The sequence below is a fragment of the Balearica regulorum genome, chromosome 2 (genome assembly GCF_011004875.1).
Source record: "Balearica regulorum gibbericeps isolate bBalReg1 chromosome 2, bBalReg1.pri, whole genome shotgun sequence".
In the NCBI taxonomy this organism is placed as follows: domain Eukaryota; kingdom Metazoa; phylum Chordata; class Aves; order Gruiformes; family Gruidae; genus Balearica; species Balearica regulorum.
The window spans coordinates 159,065,579-159,085,429 of record NC_046185.1 but is presented as its reverse complement, the minus strand read 5'-3'; the positions used below and the strand labels follow the sequence as shown (position 1 = coordinate 159,085,429).

Below are 19,851 nucleotides of genomic sequence, written 5' to 3'. Positions count from 1 at the left end.
ACTTTAAAAATCGGTGTTTACATACAGATGAAAGAAGGTGTTGAATTGGATTAAGTGTGAGGAAAGTCTTCCTTAAATACTGAAGGTATTTCCATTTTATATAGTACAGCTGCTCCACGATGTTCAAATTAGAACTTTGACAAAGTATTCTGCAAAATTGCTCTGTCAGGAAGAAACGGCAGAAAAAATTCCACTCTGAACAAAAACTCAGAGTCTTTTTAAAAACATTAAACCAGACAACAAATCCTTGTGTAACAGATTTAGGGGACCAGATGTTAAGCTGTTGTAAATCACTATTTCTCTAATGGCTTCTTGTGAAGCTCCAACAATTTACACTCACTGAGGGATGGACTCTGTTGGTGCTGAAATACTTAACTTTACAAATATTGTAAAAATCTATAAATAAACTTTAAAATTATGTGACACATATTAACAGATTTTTAATTGATGCAGTGGGGTTTTTTTTCCACACATCATTTTATACTTTTCAATGGTTACTCAATCTGCAGTAAAGGTGAAATATATAATTTTAGATAATTTTTTTTTTGTTATAAATCTTACTTTTTCTCTAAATATTTTACTGATTTGAATGAACTATCCTTATTACCCTAAAACCACAGTTAAGTAGTTAAAGTATTTTTAAACAGTGCTTTCATAGCGCATTGAAGCCTGAAGCAGATATTCTCCCACTTTGTCTTCTGGCCGCAACGACAACCTGAACTGAGCCCCAGCTCTGGGTTAGATTTATGGCCAAATATTTCATACTGATTAATAAATATTTTGGACCAACACCCCCCCCCCAACCCCAAATAATCCAGTGATGAAAGGCATAACCTCTGTTGGCAATATTTTGATTTTTATTGCCATTTCTTCAGCAAGAAAGCTTTAATTTAAAAAAGTTATTACACTAGTGGTGCTCAGATTGAGTGAACATTTATGAGAGGATCAGTAGGACTTTGATATGGAAATTTTAAGGAAAGGTTTGTTTCAAGGAAACTACACACATTCCACTAAGTTATTTCACCTTTAAAAGGAGAAATATGTGGAAAGTTTCCCGTCGTCATCTCAACAGCAGCAATAGAAACTTAGCAGCTCTTAGCTATAAACTCTTTCCTAGTGCAGAAATACAGATGAATTGAACATCTGTTAAAACAAACACATGGACGTGAAAAAATACCAGGTTTATTGAAATTATCTTAGTTATCTTTTTCTGCTGGAGCAGGAGGCTCAGTTTTTACAGACTCTAATTCTGTTGCAATCAGATGTTGATTTTGTGAAAATCGGCACAACTGAGATGAATACCTTGGGGTAGATAAAAACCTGAACACAGAAATAAGGTCAAACAGGCAATTCCCCATTAAACTCCACTTTCTCACCAAAACCTCTGCACACTCATTCCAAAATACTTTAATAGAAAACCACTTAAAATGGGAAAAAAAAAAAAAAAAAAAAGACTAAGGAATGTGGGCACATTAAAAATCAAAAGTAGAAAATACGGGCGATATTACAATGGCAATAAATGATTATAAAAGAAAAAAATATGGTGTTTTCATCTGACTTCACTCTGAAATGAGAGGCTGATCTGTTCTATAACCCTGTGTGAGCAGCAGCCTCTGCACAGGCACCTAAGGAAGGAAAAGTTGCCTGTGATTTACTGATGTCCCGAACAGTAGCGCTTTGCTAAGAGTACCTGATTCTTTAATAAATATACATATATATATATACACACTGAACTAGAAAAAGAAAGGTTTTCTTCCTGAAGCACTTCCACAACTGAAAGTGTTAAGGTGAAAATGAAAGCGCGTTAAACTACTTTTGCCCAATAAATCAGAAAGGAGGAACGGCGTGAGGCATAACCATGACACACTGAGAGCGAGTCAGGCTTTTTTTTAGATATACTCTTCGAAACAGAGCAGGAAGGATTTTAAAAAAATTAGAGTAAAATAATCTATTCTCGACTCCTGTCCTCAAATGTGTTAAATAATTCAGGGTCCAACTCTTCCCTTATGGGGCACGAACACGACCCGTGCATCCCCACGTGAGGTGGCATTTTTGCAAAGACCTGAAAACTCTCGCTCATTTTGAATTGAAAAATTATCCCACAGCTCTGAGGTCTCTCATGATTTTCACATCACAAAAACACAGTTTATGGAGAAATAGTTACTAGAAACCCGAGTCAGGAAGCACCCAAATCTCGTGGTGAACCCGCTGCTGCCCAGGTGGGGTTCACATCTGGCTTTGGGCACTTGCTGGTGGGGTTGGCCGTGGATCAGCCTTGGAGAACTGACCCCAGCATATTGCACCCTAAGAAAAATTCAGCTACACCAGTAAACACAGAAAATATGCCATCCCTCTCTCCAGAGGGGCTCATTTTAGTGTTTAAATTTGCTTTTCCTTGTCTTCCCAGTATAATCTTATTGCTGCAGCTAAAATCCGTTGTGGGTTGTGTTGTTTTTTTTTTTTTAATCAAACTTGGTATTTTAAAACAAGGAGTGTCACGGCCCAGTTCTTTAATAAACGCCACCGATATGGATCCTTCAATCCCTTATAGTGTTCGGGGAAATCTGTGCTCACAGCTCCTGTTGCAGAGCAGGGGACTCAAAGGCTAATCTCTCTCTCTACTGTTCATTTTCCTAGTTACATGGGTAGAAAAATGTGAGAAAATATGTAATTTCAGGATACTGTGGCAGCATTAAACCATACCTCCATACCCCATACATCGCCTTTATTAACCATAACCTAGCAGAGGGTATTAAGGTAAATGGTAAATGGTTTAATGGCAGTTTAATATTCTGCACATACCCATAACAGACATTTTAGTTGCTTTTAATTGATGTAGCTGCTAGCTTTGTTAAACTCTCCAGGAGAGTAGTTCTCACTGGGAACGAGCCTCCTAGAAAGTATCAGTTTGCAAAAACACAATAGTTTGAGCGATAATTGTGCAGAAAGAGACTTCTGGATTTCTTTGCAGTTGAATAAGAGCATTTTGTTTCACTTTTGTATAACTCAACATTGGGTGCCTAAATTATAATCCAACTTTGCAAACAGCTAAATAAAGAAATACATGGGTGAAGTCACTTTTAAGATAAAATGGGGACTGGAAGATTTTAGGCAAGCAGAACATTTTTATAGTTGTGAGAACATTAAAAAAAAAAAAAAAAAGATGTAGGAGAAGTCCTGGTGTTACTTAAACGGTAGCTTTCAGCACTCATAAAAGATGTGGTATTAGATTATTTTCCACTTATAAATCAACTGGTCCTGGTCTATACATTAGCACAAGCTTTAGCTGGTTTCTGGCTTCTTACTGGCCTTTGCATAACTCCATCTAACCCCGAATGAAATGCCGCTGGCATGGCACTGAGCTCCAGCTACCGCAACTGAAAATACATATAAACCCAGAAAGGGCACGCAGAAAATGATTGCAATCAGCAAAGAAAATGAAAGGGCTCTGCAATTAAAAAACCCCTCTGTTATTCCATTGGTCCAACTGGCAACTGCGCCTCCTGTTTGGGGGGTATTAAAAAAAAAAAAAGTGTAATCTCCTCAAAAATTAACTTTTTGATTTTTTTTTTAAGCTTGTAAAAACAGTAGAGGATCTGAAGGTGTGTCTCAGCAGGTTTTGCCCGCCTGTCTAGTGCCGAGACTTTTTGCGTGATCAAAGAATACATGACAGCGAACGGATCTATGCTTGTAAATATCAAACGGTTTGATCATGCTAAAAGACTTTATTGAAGTTTCCCACTTTTTAATCAACCAAGAAACATCCACCGCCAGTACCCATAGAAAAAGGGTTAGTATGATATTAGAAGTGAAAAAAAAAGTACTAAATGTGACTTATGGATAAGGATTTTTCTTCCTATAATATGGGACATCCATTAATGTCATGTTTGTAGGCTGAGAGGAAACTGCAACCCTTATTATTTTACGTAGCACAGCATAAAAAGGGCTTGATTACACCAATATTCACAAGTCCGCAACGGGCCACAAGAAATAAGCCATGTTCACATACACAGCCTTTAAAAACAGAATTAAAAGCATAATAATGAAATGAATACATCACTGATTTGTGGGTTTGGGGTTTTTTTTCTTTCCTGCTTTATGGTGAAATGGTGAAATCCACAATATCAAAACCTGCAACTGGCCCGTGGAGAGGTTTTCTATACTATTTCTGTCGCTGAGTATGATAATTTGCCCAATAAAAAAAAAAAAAAAAAAAGTTAAAAATGCCATTCGGAATGAACACATGGAGCTCTGAATAAAAAGAGCCAATAATTTACAGTAAGACGATAAGAGTGTAATATTGCTTTAATATAACGTATTAATGAAAATTGCCATTGTAAGATAGATAAGACTTAATAATATAACTCTCATTGTGTTCTGTGAGTTGGAGGCTTTGGCAAGTTATATGTTAGTGCTGCGTGGCTGGCGTGAATCCTGACGCAATTTCGAAGACTTGCCGTTTCCAATGCCACCCGAGCCTGAATTTATTTTCCCTGGAAAAACCCAGGCAGGCACTTTCCTGCTCTGTCAGGTATCACTGTGCTCCTCTGCCAGCTCCTGCCTGCCGCAGAGTTCACGGAAACATGTTTTCATTATTTTTAATGCAATTTAATACATTTCTTTTCATCCCACTTTATACATAGAGTGAATTAGCTTAAAAAAAAAAAAAAAGTCTCTGTGGCTTTTTTTAGTCTTTACCCTTGAACATACTGACATTTTTTAAATGGGCACTGGGATGATATGGGGAATGGCAGATTAATTTCTTGCTCTTATTTTTATGTCGGGGTAGGTCAGCATCGCTCTGTCGTGTTCCTGCCACTTTTGCAAGCATCTTCTATTTGCAAGAGTGAGGGCTTATATTTCTGTTTATTAAACGACTGCTTCTTTATCTGTGCTAATTACCAGGAAGAAAACTAAACTTCTTTCCTCTCTGCGGACCACTATTTATAGTTCGGAAGAGCAGCCCTGCACATATGCAGTGGGTTATTTGTGTGAATGAGGCTAGCGGGCGGTTACAGCAAGCTCTTCTGCAATAACGGAGGAAATTATTTTGTTGATGCAAGAAGGCTGAATGAGCACATGGTGCAGGTTTTAAACCCAAAATATGATTTCAAAGGGAAAAGAAAAAGCTTTTGAGCAGATCCATGGGGGAAAAAAAAAAAAAAAAAGAAAAAAAGAAAAAAAAAGAGGTTTTTAACAGCACGGGCTTTGGTATCGACATTTCGCACGCAGCTTTGGCAAATATTTTTGTAGCGTTACTGAAGGTGCACGAAACTGCAAGTTGTTCTCCAAGTAAGTTAGAGGCTGCTATGAGGGGAGCCAAGGAGGAGAGGGGATTTATCCCAATCTTCCCTTCTCTGTGCAAATCTGTCTGGAAGATGATGTTTTTTCTACATTATCCCACAGACCCTTCTGGGGTTTGCTTCTGAAATGCCCAGAAAGTTTTTCTGTACAACCAGAAATCCTGCCATCCATTTTGGAGGAAGCACCTTGTGTTCAAAATAATTTGTTACTCCGTGTGTTTGCTCTTCTGGCACGACAGAGAGTAGCTCCGTAATGGCAGATATGACAAATGACAAATATTTGTGAAAAATCAAACCTATTCTGGAAAGTTTCTTTTTGGAAATTATTTGTCCACACAGATTATAGAGAGAACTTTGTGTCGTTACAGATGGAGTTCTCCAGTGCTTTCGGACTATGCTTTTTCAATAAGTATTAAAAACACGCTGATGCTTTAAAGTACCCAAACTTATTTTTATGAACTTCTAGCGAGTCAGCTTTTACCAACTTCTAGTACCTTTTATGGGCTCTGTTTCTTACATCCCAAATAATGATTACAGCCTTTAAATCTCAAGAACACACCCCAATATTTACAAGCGTTGATTCCGAGATCAATATTTTCATGCATAGTCTATCACTAAAGGCAGCACGTTGAGAAAGGATAATCCAACTAATTTATAACCCCAGAGTATTTAGTGCCTTAAGTGACGTGCTCTTTAGATTCAGAAATGAATATAAAAGTTAAAAAAAACAACACTGAAAACAAGGGCAACAAATAGAGGAACGGAGGAAGATTTTAAATAAGCTGTAATTAATTTTTAGAAGCATTTTCTTACTTTGTCAGGATTGAAAAGATGCCTTACTTATTTGAAATGATATATCTTACAGAGAAAGAAATTTTTTAAATACATCTTCCCTAGCAGGTGATGGCAGTGGGCTGGCCAGCCCCTCTAAGGACAACTCTTGTCTGATGGCAACGAAGAGTTCATCTAAAAATGAACGGCACATTTCTAAACCTGCACTCTCATGGCTCGTGGTTCAGTTTATTGGCCACGATTAGCAATTAAACAGGAGAAACAAGTGCCTGTATTTTGTTGCAAGAGGGTTAGTCTCATTTCTGACTTGGAAATGACAGCGTAGACACAGAAGGAGCAAAAAAATCATGTAACACCAGGAGGAAAACACACCGCGTTAGCTGGGATGCTCAAATTATGCCACATTAGTATGCACGAAAGAATTAAAAGAATTAAAAACCTTTAAAAAAAAGGGATGTTTTTTAAAAAGTCATGTAGTGTCATTGCTTATTCAACAACAGCCCACTTCTCCTCCAAAGCAGTACGCTGGGTATGAAAAAAAAAAACAACAACCCAACCCCACACCGCTGTAGAGAGAGCACATGTTACATCAGACACAGTACCTGATTTTTCACTGCACAGCTTGTCAGCTAGATAGTCTGCCTCTTGGGCGATAAGTGAGAATATTTCATCTTCATACTCTTCTATGATACTCTCCCACTGTAAGGATGAAAAAAAGGAGGATACTAGTACTGTGCTATTTATTTTTTTTTTCAGCTAGAAAGAAGCAAGGCGGTTGCGATGCTGCGATGAGGAGCCCCTGGCTCGCTCCGCTCTCCCTGCCCTACGCAGCGCGGGGATGAATGGGGGCTGCCCGGGAATTAATGCTACCAAATATTACTTAAACTTTATGCCCAGCCTCACTGATGTTTCAAACCCACATTCATGGGGGGGGTGGGGGAAACCCCTCCAAAAGGCATTTAACTTGGTTAGGACCCCCCCACACACCCCCTTTCAGCATGGACTCAGGGAGGAGGCACTCAAAATTTAAATAAAACAAGCCCATTCTGTATTCTGATATTAGTGCTCACGATGTGCAATAACTACAGCTCCCTGACCACGCAGATGCAGCTCTGATTTCACTACAGATAGAGCAGTTGCCAGCAAGGAGCTGCAGAGCACCCCCCCCCCCCCAGCCCCAGTATTTAGGGAGCTGCTGGTAATTCACCTCGGTGCCACAAAACGGGCTCCTGACCCCCTGGGAAGGGTGGGGGAGCACAGCTCCGGGGGGGAGCACCATCCCGCCTGGTGTTTGGCACCTTTTAGGAAGCTCGCGTGTGTATTAAGATGGAATTCCTGTCCCCAAAAGCCAGGCTTCAACCCATGAATAAGGGGAAGCGCTTTAACACGAGTGGAGAAAAAACCATACTGAAATAAAAATCTGCTTGCTGGAAGTCATGCTCAGCACAGAAAATAAAAAAAACCCCTTTGCTGTGCTTTGCTAAAAAAAAAAAAATCAAACCCCTATCTGCCAGGACATGGAATAACCCCGAGCTGCCGGTGACCGAGGCAGAGCTGCTGCCCGCGCTCCTTGCCCGCAGCTCCAGCCGGTTCGCTCGCCGGCCTCTTTCGAGTCCCCAACTGCTCGAAAGGCCACAGCCAGCACAACCCCGTGGCTCTTCTTTGAGGGTTTGGTTGTTTTTTTTTTTTTAATGTTTTCCACAAAAGCTAAAAAAAAAAAACCCCAACAAAAAATAAAAAAAAAAAATAAAGACCCCAAAAGCATTAAAGAAAAATAAAATATGTATCTGAAGAAGGCACTGGCACAAAGCCAGGCACAGAACCTCAGTGTTTTTAGCACAATTAGTTGAGAAAAATCCATCCCTACACCATGAGGCCTAAGCAAAAAAAAAAAGATGACATCCTTCCCCTCCTCCTCTAATTTGTCCATAAATATTTGAAACTACTTTAGTAGCAATCTGGATTTTTAGCCACTAGTATAATTCCCTTATTTCCTGTACATAAATCAACAGAGATATTTTTCTGGGAAACGCTGATTTATATTTAATCACTTAGAAAAAAATTCCCCCACTAAAATGTAGTTTTGAACTGTTGAAGTTTAGGAAATTTGTAACGTATAAAGCATCTGGTATAATCCGTGGGTTACTTCTGCAAGTGACGTGCCTTTTGTAAATGCTTTATTCATATTTATGAAGCCCTAAACAGATCCGAATACATTTCTAAATAACATTATAAAGCATCTGACAAAACGCAGTGTTATCTCCAAATACTCAGCTGGTTTCTGCGAGGAGCCAGTATGGAGTATGTAAAAATATGGCAAGAATCTTAAACCAAGGCACGATCTGCATGAATTTCCTAGTGACGAGAAAGAGTGGGCACACTGACGCAGCTTTCGCTGGAAAATAAAAGGTTACACATTTGTTATGTCGCCTAACCGCAAATTTTAAAGGTTTGTAAACATCAGATTAAACCCCCAATTTTTTTTTTTTGTAAAGTCTGCATAGATTTTTCTCTTCTTGCTTAGGAGCAAATCTCCTTTTCCATCCCAACGACTCCGTTAAGTTGCTCTCTGACTTTGCTAAAGGAACCTAACAGAGGCAAAAATTGATTCTTTTTTTACTTATATCACCACAAAACCCCACGTCATACAGATAATGCCTAGTTAGATTGCAGAAAGAGAAAAAGAGCATCCCTCTCGCTATGTAGAACTGTTGACACATTACATTACACACGTAATTAAAAACGTCAGCTCCGGCTAAGGTGGCCCTGGAGAACCTGCGCAGACCCTTCCAGCTCACACCCAACGCGCCCCTCACGTCCCTCGCCCTCCTCCAGAAGCCAGCCGCCCGGTTTGAAACCTCCCGGCAGCCCGAAGAGACCGTGGCGAAGGGAGACGGCCGCCGGCGGCGGATGTTTCGGGCCATGAAAGCCCTTGGCGCTCCAGCCACTTGTTTCTCTAGTTGAAGCGGAGTTTGCAAAAGTCCCGGGCTTTCAGTTGTTGCTCTGTCTTTTAGCCGCTCTCGCCAGCTCAGATGCAGCTGTTTAATACCTCCCAGGGGTTTTGTGCAGAAAATAATAGCTTACAAAACCTAGCTTCTCCCAGGTTCTACTATTTCAGCTTTATTTCCGAACAGCTGGTCCGTGTCTTTGTCCATCCCCTTCCCTCCCGGCCGCGACGAGAATTCGGCAGGAAACCTCCAGCCGCTACCTACGCCCCGAGAGCCACCGCCGCTGGCGGTGGGGGTCAAAGAGCAACCCTCGCCCTTGGAAACGGGGACAAAAAAAAAAAAAACCCAACAAAAACCCCCAAACTTCGCGCCCCGTCTAGACAGGTCAAGGTGCAAGATGCTCCTCTCCCTGTTGCGTCTTCCGGAAAGGGGCGTGAACCGGAGCCAAGTGCACAGCAAACACCCGCGCCGCATCCCTGCCCCTTTAGAAGACTTCTTTTTTTTTTTTTTTTTTTTCTTCTTCTTCTTTTTCTCTCCACCCTCTGCTGATCAAAGTAGGAAGTTTTCATGACAACCATAGTCAAAGGGCCTGCATCGCAAATGAACTCGATTTCGGCGATGTTGATATATCCCGGCTCCATTGTCTCTTTTCAGACACAGTATGAACCCTTCCGGTCTCAATGATTACATTACAGAAGGACTTTCACATGTGGGCTTCATTTGCACAAAGGGGTTGCCTTGCTTCACCACCATCTGGCCACAAATCAGATAAATAAAGGCAGCAGAATTAAAATTAAAGCTTAGAGGGGTTTTTTTTGTTGGTTTTTTTTTTCTCTCTCCCTGTTCGTCGTCTTCTTGCACCGGGGCCCATTATGAAATCCCTCCCTCCCCCAGTCACATACGGATGGGGAGTCTACTTTTTATGAAACCTGGGAAAAGCAAAAAAGTGCCTAAAAAAAAAAAAGACCAAAAAAAGGCAAAAAAAAGTCAGCAAAAAGCAAAAAAGTGCCTAAAAGAAAAGACAAATAATAATAAAAAGACTGCAGTCTTTCACTCCCAACCCTATTTGTAGGGCAGCGTAACCTATTTTTACAGGAAAGACAGGCTCATACAAAATCACATTTTGCTATTAAAAGTCCATCTCATCCACTGGGATGTAAATATTTTTTTTTTTCAGGAAAACAGAATGTCCCACAAGCTGGCGGGGGGGGAACCAAACCAAAACCGGTGGTAGCAGAAGGGGGTGGCAGAAGTGGTGTTTGAAACTTCGTCTCCAAACTCTGCTGCTTCTTCCTCCCGCCGGGGTGGGGAGCGCAGAGGCTCAGGCAGTGCTCACACACAGGGCAAGTCCTTTCTCTTCCCACCAAAAAACCCCAAATACATGGCGGTTTCTGAAGGTAGAAAATAAAATAACTTGTGAACGTGGGAGGAAGGTTTTACAGCCCTTATGACAGAAGGTGAGATTCAACCTCACAATCTAATTTCAGCCCTGGCATCACTTCTATTGAGGTCAGTGTTGCTCTGGGAGGGATTTTTTTTGCAATCTGATTGCTGTATACAATAAATTGCACTAAATTTCATCCCCCCTTCTAAGCTACTTCCAGGACAGTAACTTAAGTCAGCTGATGGGGAAAGCCACTTTTAATGTCTGTATTTCTTTGCACATAGAGATATTCAGTAGCATAAGCAGAAGAGTTTTACTCTGCAAATTCTGGAAAAAGAGATTTTTTTCCATGTCTAGATTCCCACCGATATTCAGGTGTGTAGTCAAATCCCTGCTGCCCCTCTGCAGCCCCTTCCCATGGCTTCCTGGCTGGTCTGGAACGCTGGGAGCATGGTCCGGAATGCTTGGATGCCACAGGGTACCCTGCCCAAACACAGGGCGCTCACATCTCCTGAACGTTATCATGTGCAGCAAAGCCAAGCACCGATCCGGAAGAAAATACATCCAACATCTGAAAAAAACACACCACCCCAAACCCTCAGAATTCATGTGACAAATCCCCCAAATTTATAGAAATGGTTTTGTGGCGTGTGCTTTCTTTTGGAAGCACAAGAAAGTTTTTGTACGTGTACTGGCACCTCGGTGATATGGTTCAGGCTGAGCGTGGCTTGCGTTTAGCATCCTCCTTAGATTTGGGCTGTATTCCCTTGCTACAATAATAGAAAGTATTTTAGAGATAGCATATACATAAAGAAGATTAACAAAACCATAAGAACCTAACTTGCCAACAGTTGGATTTACTCATTTTTTTGTTTCTCTTTAATAAATTACATGTGTAATCTCTGCATAACTTTGTCTTCCCTCATTTCTTTGGAGTCAGATTCACACTTTGGGTAGCAACTATTACATGAGCACATTTCTTGTAAACTCGTGGAGGCAGAAGCTGCCAAGATAATTTATTAATTTCTGTTGTCCATTTGTTGGGTTTTGCCTGGGGAAATTTTTGCAGAAATAAATGCAACTTGAATTTAAGCGAAGTATTTTTTGCTGGGCTGAGCTCTGCCTGGGTGTACAGGGCTCGAGGCAGTTGAGAGTGCTCTTTCTGAAAGTGTTTTAATAGTAAGAGAGGAATAAGTATTTGGACAAGTGGTGGAAAACTAAAGCCTTTCTTTCTATACTGTGAAGATTTTGAATAGTACTTGTCAATAAAGCAACTCCTATTGTAATTGTACCGGAGACATGGGCCTCCACCCCGAAAAAGCTGTCTCAGAGATACTAACCTCATTAAAATATGAATGAAAAGGCAGCCATCATTGTAATGGGAGAAAACCATTTACTCGGCAACAAACTTTATCTGCTATCTTTTGTAAAAATATAAATATGATATCCAGCAGATTTTTCATTACATTTGACGGGGAGGTTAATCAATGCATGATTTTTCTTTTTCTTTAAGTTTTCAAATAAGTCATAAAATCTGATCCTTCCTTCCCTGCTTTTTCTACTGAGCATTTCAAAATTGGAACCACCTTCAAATAATTTTCAATCTTTAAAAAGTAAAAAAAAAAAAAAGAAAAGGAAAAAAAGAGGGTTTTGTTTCTTTGGGGCTTTTTTTTTGAGGATGAAGGAAACTTTCACATTTATTTTTGTTTTTTTCCAGAATATCTCATCCAATTCCAAAACAAAACAAGAGAATTCATTACAGACTACTGTGACGACACCTTAATAACAGTCAATTAAAGGGTGCTCAAATGCTCGTTCATTACTATGTCTCTGTTAATCTAGTCCTAAATTTCTTGCTTGATAGATACCGCAACCGGCCAAGAATACAATTGCATTACAAAGTGCAATGAAAAATATACAAAACGTAACTGCAGGAAGTAGGCAGTTTCAAAATAACCGAGCTGTCAATCAAACATTTGTCAAAACAATTAGACATATCTGGTAATTTTTTTTATAAAATATAGACAGACTCGGAATCGATAATATGCAAAGCTTTAGGTTTAAATAGGAATTGTTTCCAAGACTTTGAAAGAAATCTTTTAAAATGTTTCATGTAGTTTAATCATTATCTTTTCATCCACAAAAGTGTTCAAATCATTTTTGATATTAGTTAAAAGTCAATATTTAGAAGTGAAAATTCAAATCTCCTTTGCTCTAGGCTAAAACAGGAGCAACATGAATGCTGAGCTACTCTAAAGGCTGATGGGATATATAATTAGCTATTATGTTAATTGAATCCACTGTGAGTTTGTTGTATGAGATTTCTTCATATAATATGCAAATAGCTTCGAAGGTTTAGTTTTATTAGACAATATAATTAGAAATCTTCTAAAGGAGTGAATTCTAATGAGGCATAATAAAGCTTTGTAAGATATCTGTTTGCTGGGTGAGCAGATCACCTGGGCTTAATCAATACCAGGAACTTTATTGTGTAACAGCATATTTTAAAGAAAGTTTTAGAATTTACCTTTCCAGTTGTGCTCATTGTAATTTTATTTTAGGAGAAGGAGAGTTCATTTTAGCAAGGAAGGAGGTGAAATTCTTGTAATCTGAAGGGAGGAAATAACTTCAAAAATAAACGATTCAAATTCTACTTATTTGAAATAAAATAAAAATAAATGAAAAAACACCCTCTCCCAGCTGTAGCGTCAGTTATGTGCATCTCAAGACACTTAAAGTAAAATGTTACATGAGCGAAGTTAGCCATTATTCCTGCCATTAAACGCCTGTATCAAGCAGATGTACATACTTTAGCTTCTGTAGTGTAACTAATCAGCGTAACTTTACTTTTAGTAAGATAGCCCAACATGTTAATATGTGGAATTAAGCACTCTTTTCTAAAGGAAGAAATTCACACCAGGGTATTCCGGAGCCGGTCCCGAATTCCAGCCTCGCATTCCACTTGCTTTAAGACCACCACCAAAGACAAAGCTTAAACTATTTTAGCTAATGCCAGAATGCCAAAAATGTGTAATCTCTCGTCTAATTCGCCTTGTTCGCACTTTAGACTGTGCCAAAACTGCGCTATTCAGTCTTAATATTAATTGAAAATAATAAAGACAGGATACTTTGTGCTAGCGTAGCATTCAGAGAGGGACATTTTTTCCCCCATCAACAATAATCAGTAGCAACATGTTAAGATAAGAACCAGAAGCCCCAAATAAAGCAGTAGATTTAACCAAGCCCCAAACCCCCACATTATCACGACAAGTGCCGTGCCAGCCCCGTTGGGGAGCAGAGGCAGAAGACAACCCAAACTACAGCCAGGCGAGGTGCCCCTGCAGCCAGGCTGCGGCTACCTAGAAAATAGTTCATTTTTTTGTGCCATACCCAAATACTTCTGGTCCCAACTCTTCACAGAGATGCTCTCTGCAATGCCAAAAATCCAACTAACCGATACTTAATAAAGGTGATGTTGTGAATATATTATAAACTTATCATGCCTCATACAGTATGTTATAAAACTATCGTACCTAGGTCTGGGTGGAGACCTAGCTGGTACAAGTAGTCATCCATTAACACTTCTTTGATCCATACATTTAAAATCTGCAGCAGTAAGTACTTGTTCCTCTGAATAATGAGGATTTCCACATGGCAGAAAAGGATGACATTGTACACATCATTTTTAGCTGAAAAAAACCCCAAACACTGAGTTTGTTTTCCCAAGTTCTGCTCTAAGCCGTTCAGAAGTCATTTGTGATCTCTCAAAACCACCCCCCCCTCCCCACCACCACTTGAGAAAACAAATAGTCAGTCAAAGCCAACCTTCCTCCCCAAATGTGAACTTTATTCACACTCAGGTTTTTTATTTCTTCCTTAGATGCAAAGCGTCTGGAGAAGATAGCCTGGAGCAGCCTTCAGAAATCAGGACCATGCCCTGGAGAATTAGTGTCAGAAGAGGATGTTACCTGTTTGCCTTGCTGCTATCCTCCCCTTATCCCCTAAGGGAACGAAACCAGGCGGATTCTGCCTAATGTTAATTAAATCACTCTGTTAATTAGAAGTAAGGTGCTTTAGCAACAAGCAAACAAAGGGCCCTATTCCTCTCTTGCTCTGCAGGACAGACTCAAATGTGCTCAAACCCTGACCTGGTAAACTCAGGAAGCAGAAAGAGGCTGAGGAGGAACCCACGTGCTTTGATCATCCTTTCCCACCTCTTCCCCAGGCAAAATGAACTCTCCTAACGAAGGGCTGCCTGCGAGGGAGGCCAGATGCCATTAGGAAAGGCTGACTAGCCAGGGAAACTGGGAACAACTCATGTGCATGACCAAATCCCCAGTAAAGGAGAGAAAATATGAAAAAAAAAAAAGAAGTGTTATTGTCTGCTGTGCTGGAGAAGGTTCAAGCGTACAGTCCCATGGGCCACATCTGGGCTGATGGAGTCAACAGGCACCATCGCAGGCACTGAAATGCAACCGTCCATGCTGTTGGGCTTGGGCTTGGGCCAACTCCTTGGTGGGGACAGCTGGGGAGGTCTGCGGGCTGAAGGGCTGAGGAGGTCAGGTTGGAGGTGAACACTCTATCTTGGAGTGCATGGATGGATGTCACCCCTCATCGGGTGGCCTCAGTGCAGGAGAGCATGTCATGGAGTTTCCTTTAGGGAAAGTGAGCTAAGATGAAGTGCTGGTCCGCTGGGATTCCCAAGGGATCCAGATCTGAGCTGAATGTGGTGCATCCCTGGAGCCATTGGTTCCCAACTGAGGTGTGATGCTCCCCCACTGATGCTGGCTGTGTCACCTTCTCTCTGGGGGTGATGCCCTGTACCTCCTGAACCTCTTTTTCCATGCCCATGAGCAGGTGAGTCAAAAGGGTTGCTATTCCCTGGTGTTCAAAATAAAACAGCAAGTTCTTCTCATTGTTCTATTAAAGTCATAATTTTAAAGCAGGAACACGTCTGTCAGGGGACAGACTGTGACTACAGTGCAGGAAATAACACTGATAAAGGGAAACCCCACTGGAAATTTTTAACTAGTCTTATACATGACAGTAGATAAAATTTTCTAATCTGTGGACATTTCTATGCTTCATAGATTTCCTTGCTAAAAGCTCAGAATTTCTCAAACTCCTCTGTCCTCCTCCCCCAGCACTCTCCGCTCAGAAAGGCAGGTCTGCAGCTTCCCCCCACGCTCCCCGGGGAAATCCAGCACATCCTCCGCAGCACTAAACCTGCACGGGAGTATCGCACAAGTCTCTGTGCTCTGCTGCTGCTTCCACACTTCCAGGGCGAGTAAAGGGTGGCAGGTTTCAGCTACTTGACTGCAGCCTTCTAAGACCACCTATAGACTTAAGCCTGTTAAATTAACCTTAATACCTTCATTATTCCTCTGCTGGATGGTAACCATCTGGCCATGACTTCGTGTTACAGTTAACCTAGGCTCCCGCTTAGGTTTCAGCTGAAATCCCTGGGGTTTGCCCACACCATCACAGCACTGACTGAGGCTGGGACAGGTTTAAACTGGGCTATGTCTCCCCAGCATCAGTAGGGATGTGCATCAGTGAATCCCATCCCAGCTTATGTAGAGTTGAAGCTGTCAACTCTTCCGACTTTACAGTGAGGGTACGGGCACATTGCTTTTCCTCTGACTGTCCTCCCGTGCCCGCACTCATCCCTCTGTGAGTACAATGGGTTGGAAAAATAGGTCTCCACATAAACGATGGTTCCTACATGCTTTTATCTTGGTTTTTCTCTTTGCTGGGGGATGCAATTAAAGCAGTTTAATTTTCGCTGAAAATGACTTCTAACATGACCTTAGTAGCATGGATGCTGCCTAAGCTAGACCTGTGATAGCTCTCCATTTTTCCTTAGGGGCCAGATTTTGTGTCTCTTCTGCCTACTCAATCCCCATTCACTCCACGTGTGTCTGAAGCTACTTATATACCACCAACCTCCAGCACAGAGCCACTTTTACTATGACATTTACAGCTCAAATTACCAAGACAGGGCCATTTCTGTCCTCAAGGTCCCACATGCGCATCCCCACTTGTATGAGGAATAGTGAAATACGTCATACAGTCCTCATGGACAGCAGCTTGGGGTGACATTGCCTGTCCTCAGTCAACAGCGAGTGATTTATTTTCATTTTCCCTTTCCTATTCCTGGACAGAAGGTAATATACCCTTTCACTGCCCGAGAAAGCTCTTTCCACCTCTGTTTGGCCACCCCAGCCCAGTGACACAAAGCCTTTTGAGGAGAGGACCATAAATCAGCAGACAAAAAGAAAAAAGCTTACCAACAAAATGCAGCCCTGCCTGGGCTGCCATGTGATTTTATCACAAAATTTCTTTTTTATTTCTTCATAAAGCTTTCAGTTGTATGCTGCATTGGTTTTTGAACGTCCAGGAAAAAAGAAGCGAGCAGGAGGTTTTGCTCAAAGATATTGCTCGGTCATAAAGTAATACAAAGCCACGGCAAATCGTCCACTTGAGGTGTATTTTAAAACACTGCACAATACTGTGTTATTCCCCACGTACAGTGAAGCACTTCAGCACATTGGTCCTTTGACTTTAGTGGAACATAAGCATACACCCATATGTTTAAATATAGCTGTCAAATATACATGCTTAAATATATTGTGTCAAGCTTAAGGAGGGTATCTAAGCCCAGGTTTCCAGAAGGTCCAGAAGAGCCTCGCTCCAGTTTCTCAACACCAAACTGCTGTGAGTGTGTCCATCATGAGAAAGGATGTCCAAGCGTAGTTTAAGGCTACCTAAATGATGGATCAAGAGCAGATGTGATCCAGGTGAGCTCTGTATAGAGAAGGGCAATCAGCCACCTAGAGATTTACCTGTGTGACACCAGATTTTCTGTGGCTATGCACAGTCCCAGCCTATGTCTTGTATGGTATAAATCCTGCTCAAGACTAGGGAGAGCAGAGCGCTTGCCCCAGCTTCAGGGCTCTGCCCCTCCCTCCTAGTAGGGACAGCTGTAACTCACAAAACTGGGATGTTTGGGAGATGGAAAGGCAGCCATGGGCCTCCCCGCCGCGACCTTGGTGAGCCCCAACGAGCATCGCCAGCATGCCAGCAGCCGCGAGAAAGCCAGGTACTGCCTCTTCCTTCATTCCCTCTGAACAAAAACCAGGGCATTTAGCCTTCACAAAAGGTATGCCAGGAATGTTGAAGTTTCAGTCATTTTTGCTTTTTCTTTCTCAAAAAAAATCTATTGCAAATTTTTAGAGCTCCCATCTAACACATCTACTGCATACCTGCCCAGGGGAACCCAGCAGAAATTCATTACCTCACCTATGAGTAATCCAAACTAAGCTTCCCTCCCCAAAAAATTGACTCTGAGTAACTTAGCAGTGGTGAAAAGAGACCCAGTTGATAAATAAACATCACCAACTAATTCTGTGTAGACTTATCAGCTATCGCTTACCAGAGGCAAAGGGGATTATCACCCCAGCTGGCAGGAGCGGCCGCCTCTCTGCTGCACTTACAGGTACCAAAGGTCAGCTTCTTCCAGCGACTTGCTGGGACTCCCTGTGTTTCTCCAGGGAGTTAACCCCCATTCTGCAGAAAACTAACTGCTGATTTTACTTAAACACTGAGAAATGCTTATATACGTAGGGAAATTAACAGTAAGAACTACTTTCTGGTTTTATCTTAAGGGGATGGCTGTCCCTGAAGCATCCCTTGTGTATGGCTGGTAGGACAAAACCCAAGTCTGGCTGCTTTTCTGTTCGGTGCATGAAGGTACTCGATACAATTGGATGTTATTTCAGTTAAAACAAAAAGTTGAGAGCAGTTGTTTTCTTGAATTAAGCCTAATTTTCTACAACTAAGCCTTTCTAATTTCTACCCTGGTTTCTAGAATGTTTCTAGGGATGGTAGATCAAATATTCCAACAACATGCATATTTTTATGAGCCATCTGCTTTAAGGATAAATTTGATAATGCCTTAGATACAGCTGTGTAACTTTTCCAGATTATTGTAAGCATTCATGAGTGTTTTTCTACAACAAAAGTGCATACAAATCTACAAATACCAAAGTCATCTGTTTTCAAAGCAAATGCAAATTAACGGGGATGACTGCATACACAAAAACATCATATAAAACCAGGCGTACCTGCATGCCATCTGCTAAATACCACGAGTGTAAATCTGTGTTGAGCTCCAGGCACCCAACCCCCAAATGTCTGGCCGTCACCGATTCCCCGTCCCACAGCGATAGACTCCACGCGATATTCAAGAGATGATTATGAGAGTATTACCCCACCCAGCACTGCTGAAGAAAGGCTCCCACGCTGAAGGGAGTCACAAATAATTAAATGTTTCAAAACACAATGGATATGACATGCTTTCAAAATAGCATCTATAGAATCGCTTCCACTAGGGCGAGGAGCTCTCGGGAGGGAAAGCCCTTTCACTCACTTCAGTTGATTACCTGTATAAAAGGGCTTAATTTCTCTGGAGCGTTTCCTTTCCGAATCACCTCTTTTTACCAAAGCCGTTGCAGCAGGAGTGGCAGGTACTCATATAACCTGTGAGATGATGTTTCCCCTGACAGAGCTATGAGGACATGGGTCCTGACTAGATTTAATTTTTAATGTGCAATTAAAAAAAAAAAAAAAAGAAAAAAAAGAAAAAAGAATTGGCAAACAATTGCCATTCCTGGGTTTGTAGTTCACTGGTAAAATGCCCAAACTATTAATCAGAAGAAGCCCGACCATGACTTAAGGCTTCACCTCAGGGTGCTTCAGCGATGTCTGGGAGCTTTTTCTTGGAAATCACCTTTTCCATCCCAATTTTGCTAAGCTAGACCTATCGAGAGATGCCCTTCCTTCACCCAATTTGACAAGCAGCAGCTTCCTGAAGGATTTTGGCATCCCCTGGCTGAGAGCCAGCCCAGCTCCTGGCCCCCTTCAACACCCACTTGGGAAGAAGAGGTTGCCCGGTCCCCTTGGCCACGGTGCCCTATGAGTCACTTGCAGGCTAAAATCCTGCGCTTCTTTGGTGGGTTCCTGGACTTGTCCCCTAAACTGATAGTGCCATTTGCAAACGCATTTTGATGGGAGATGCTGGATTGTCAGTGATTTTAAAAGATTTCCTCACCTCTTGCAGTGAAGAAACAGGTGTTGGGGTACATAACTACAATCACTCATTAAGAACATCTTGGCTGAGTGAAAATAATTTCCTTAAAAACTAGCTCATTATGTTAAAACCCACAAACAAATTAAATACTTCAAGAAAAAGATGTGTGCCACTATAAAGCTGCATAAACCAACCAGATATACCCAAAATTGTAGGGAAAGGCAGAGCAGAACACACAAACAAAACTGATATCAACTTTTAACATCTGTGGTGAGCTGCTATCGACTTCCCATGATTGATGATTCAAACAACTTTCCCTCCGCCTCTGACACC

General features: G+C 41.4%; 1 protein-coding gene across 1 annotated transcript in view; it reads right to left on the bottom strand.

Annotated features, from left to right (window-relative positions):
- The window catches only part of CNPY1 (canopy FGF signaling regulator 1), a 102,241-nt gene that overhangs the window by 35,048 nt on the left and 47,342 nt on the right, over nt 1-19,851 (bottom strand). The window contains 2 exon segments of the mRNA XM_075747201.1: nt 6,698-6,794; nt 8,531-8,683. Coding sequence (XP_075603316.1) covers nt 6,698-6,794; nt 8,531-8,683 — 250 coding nt within the window.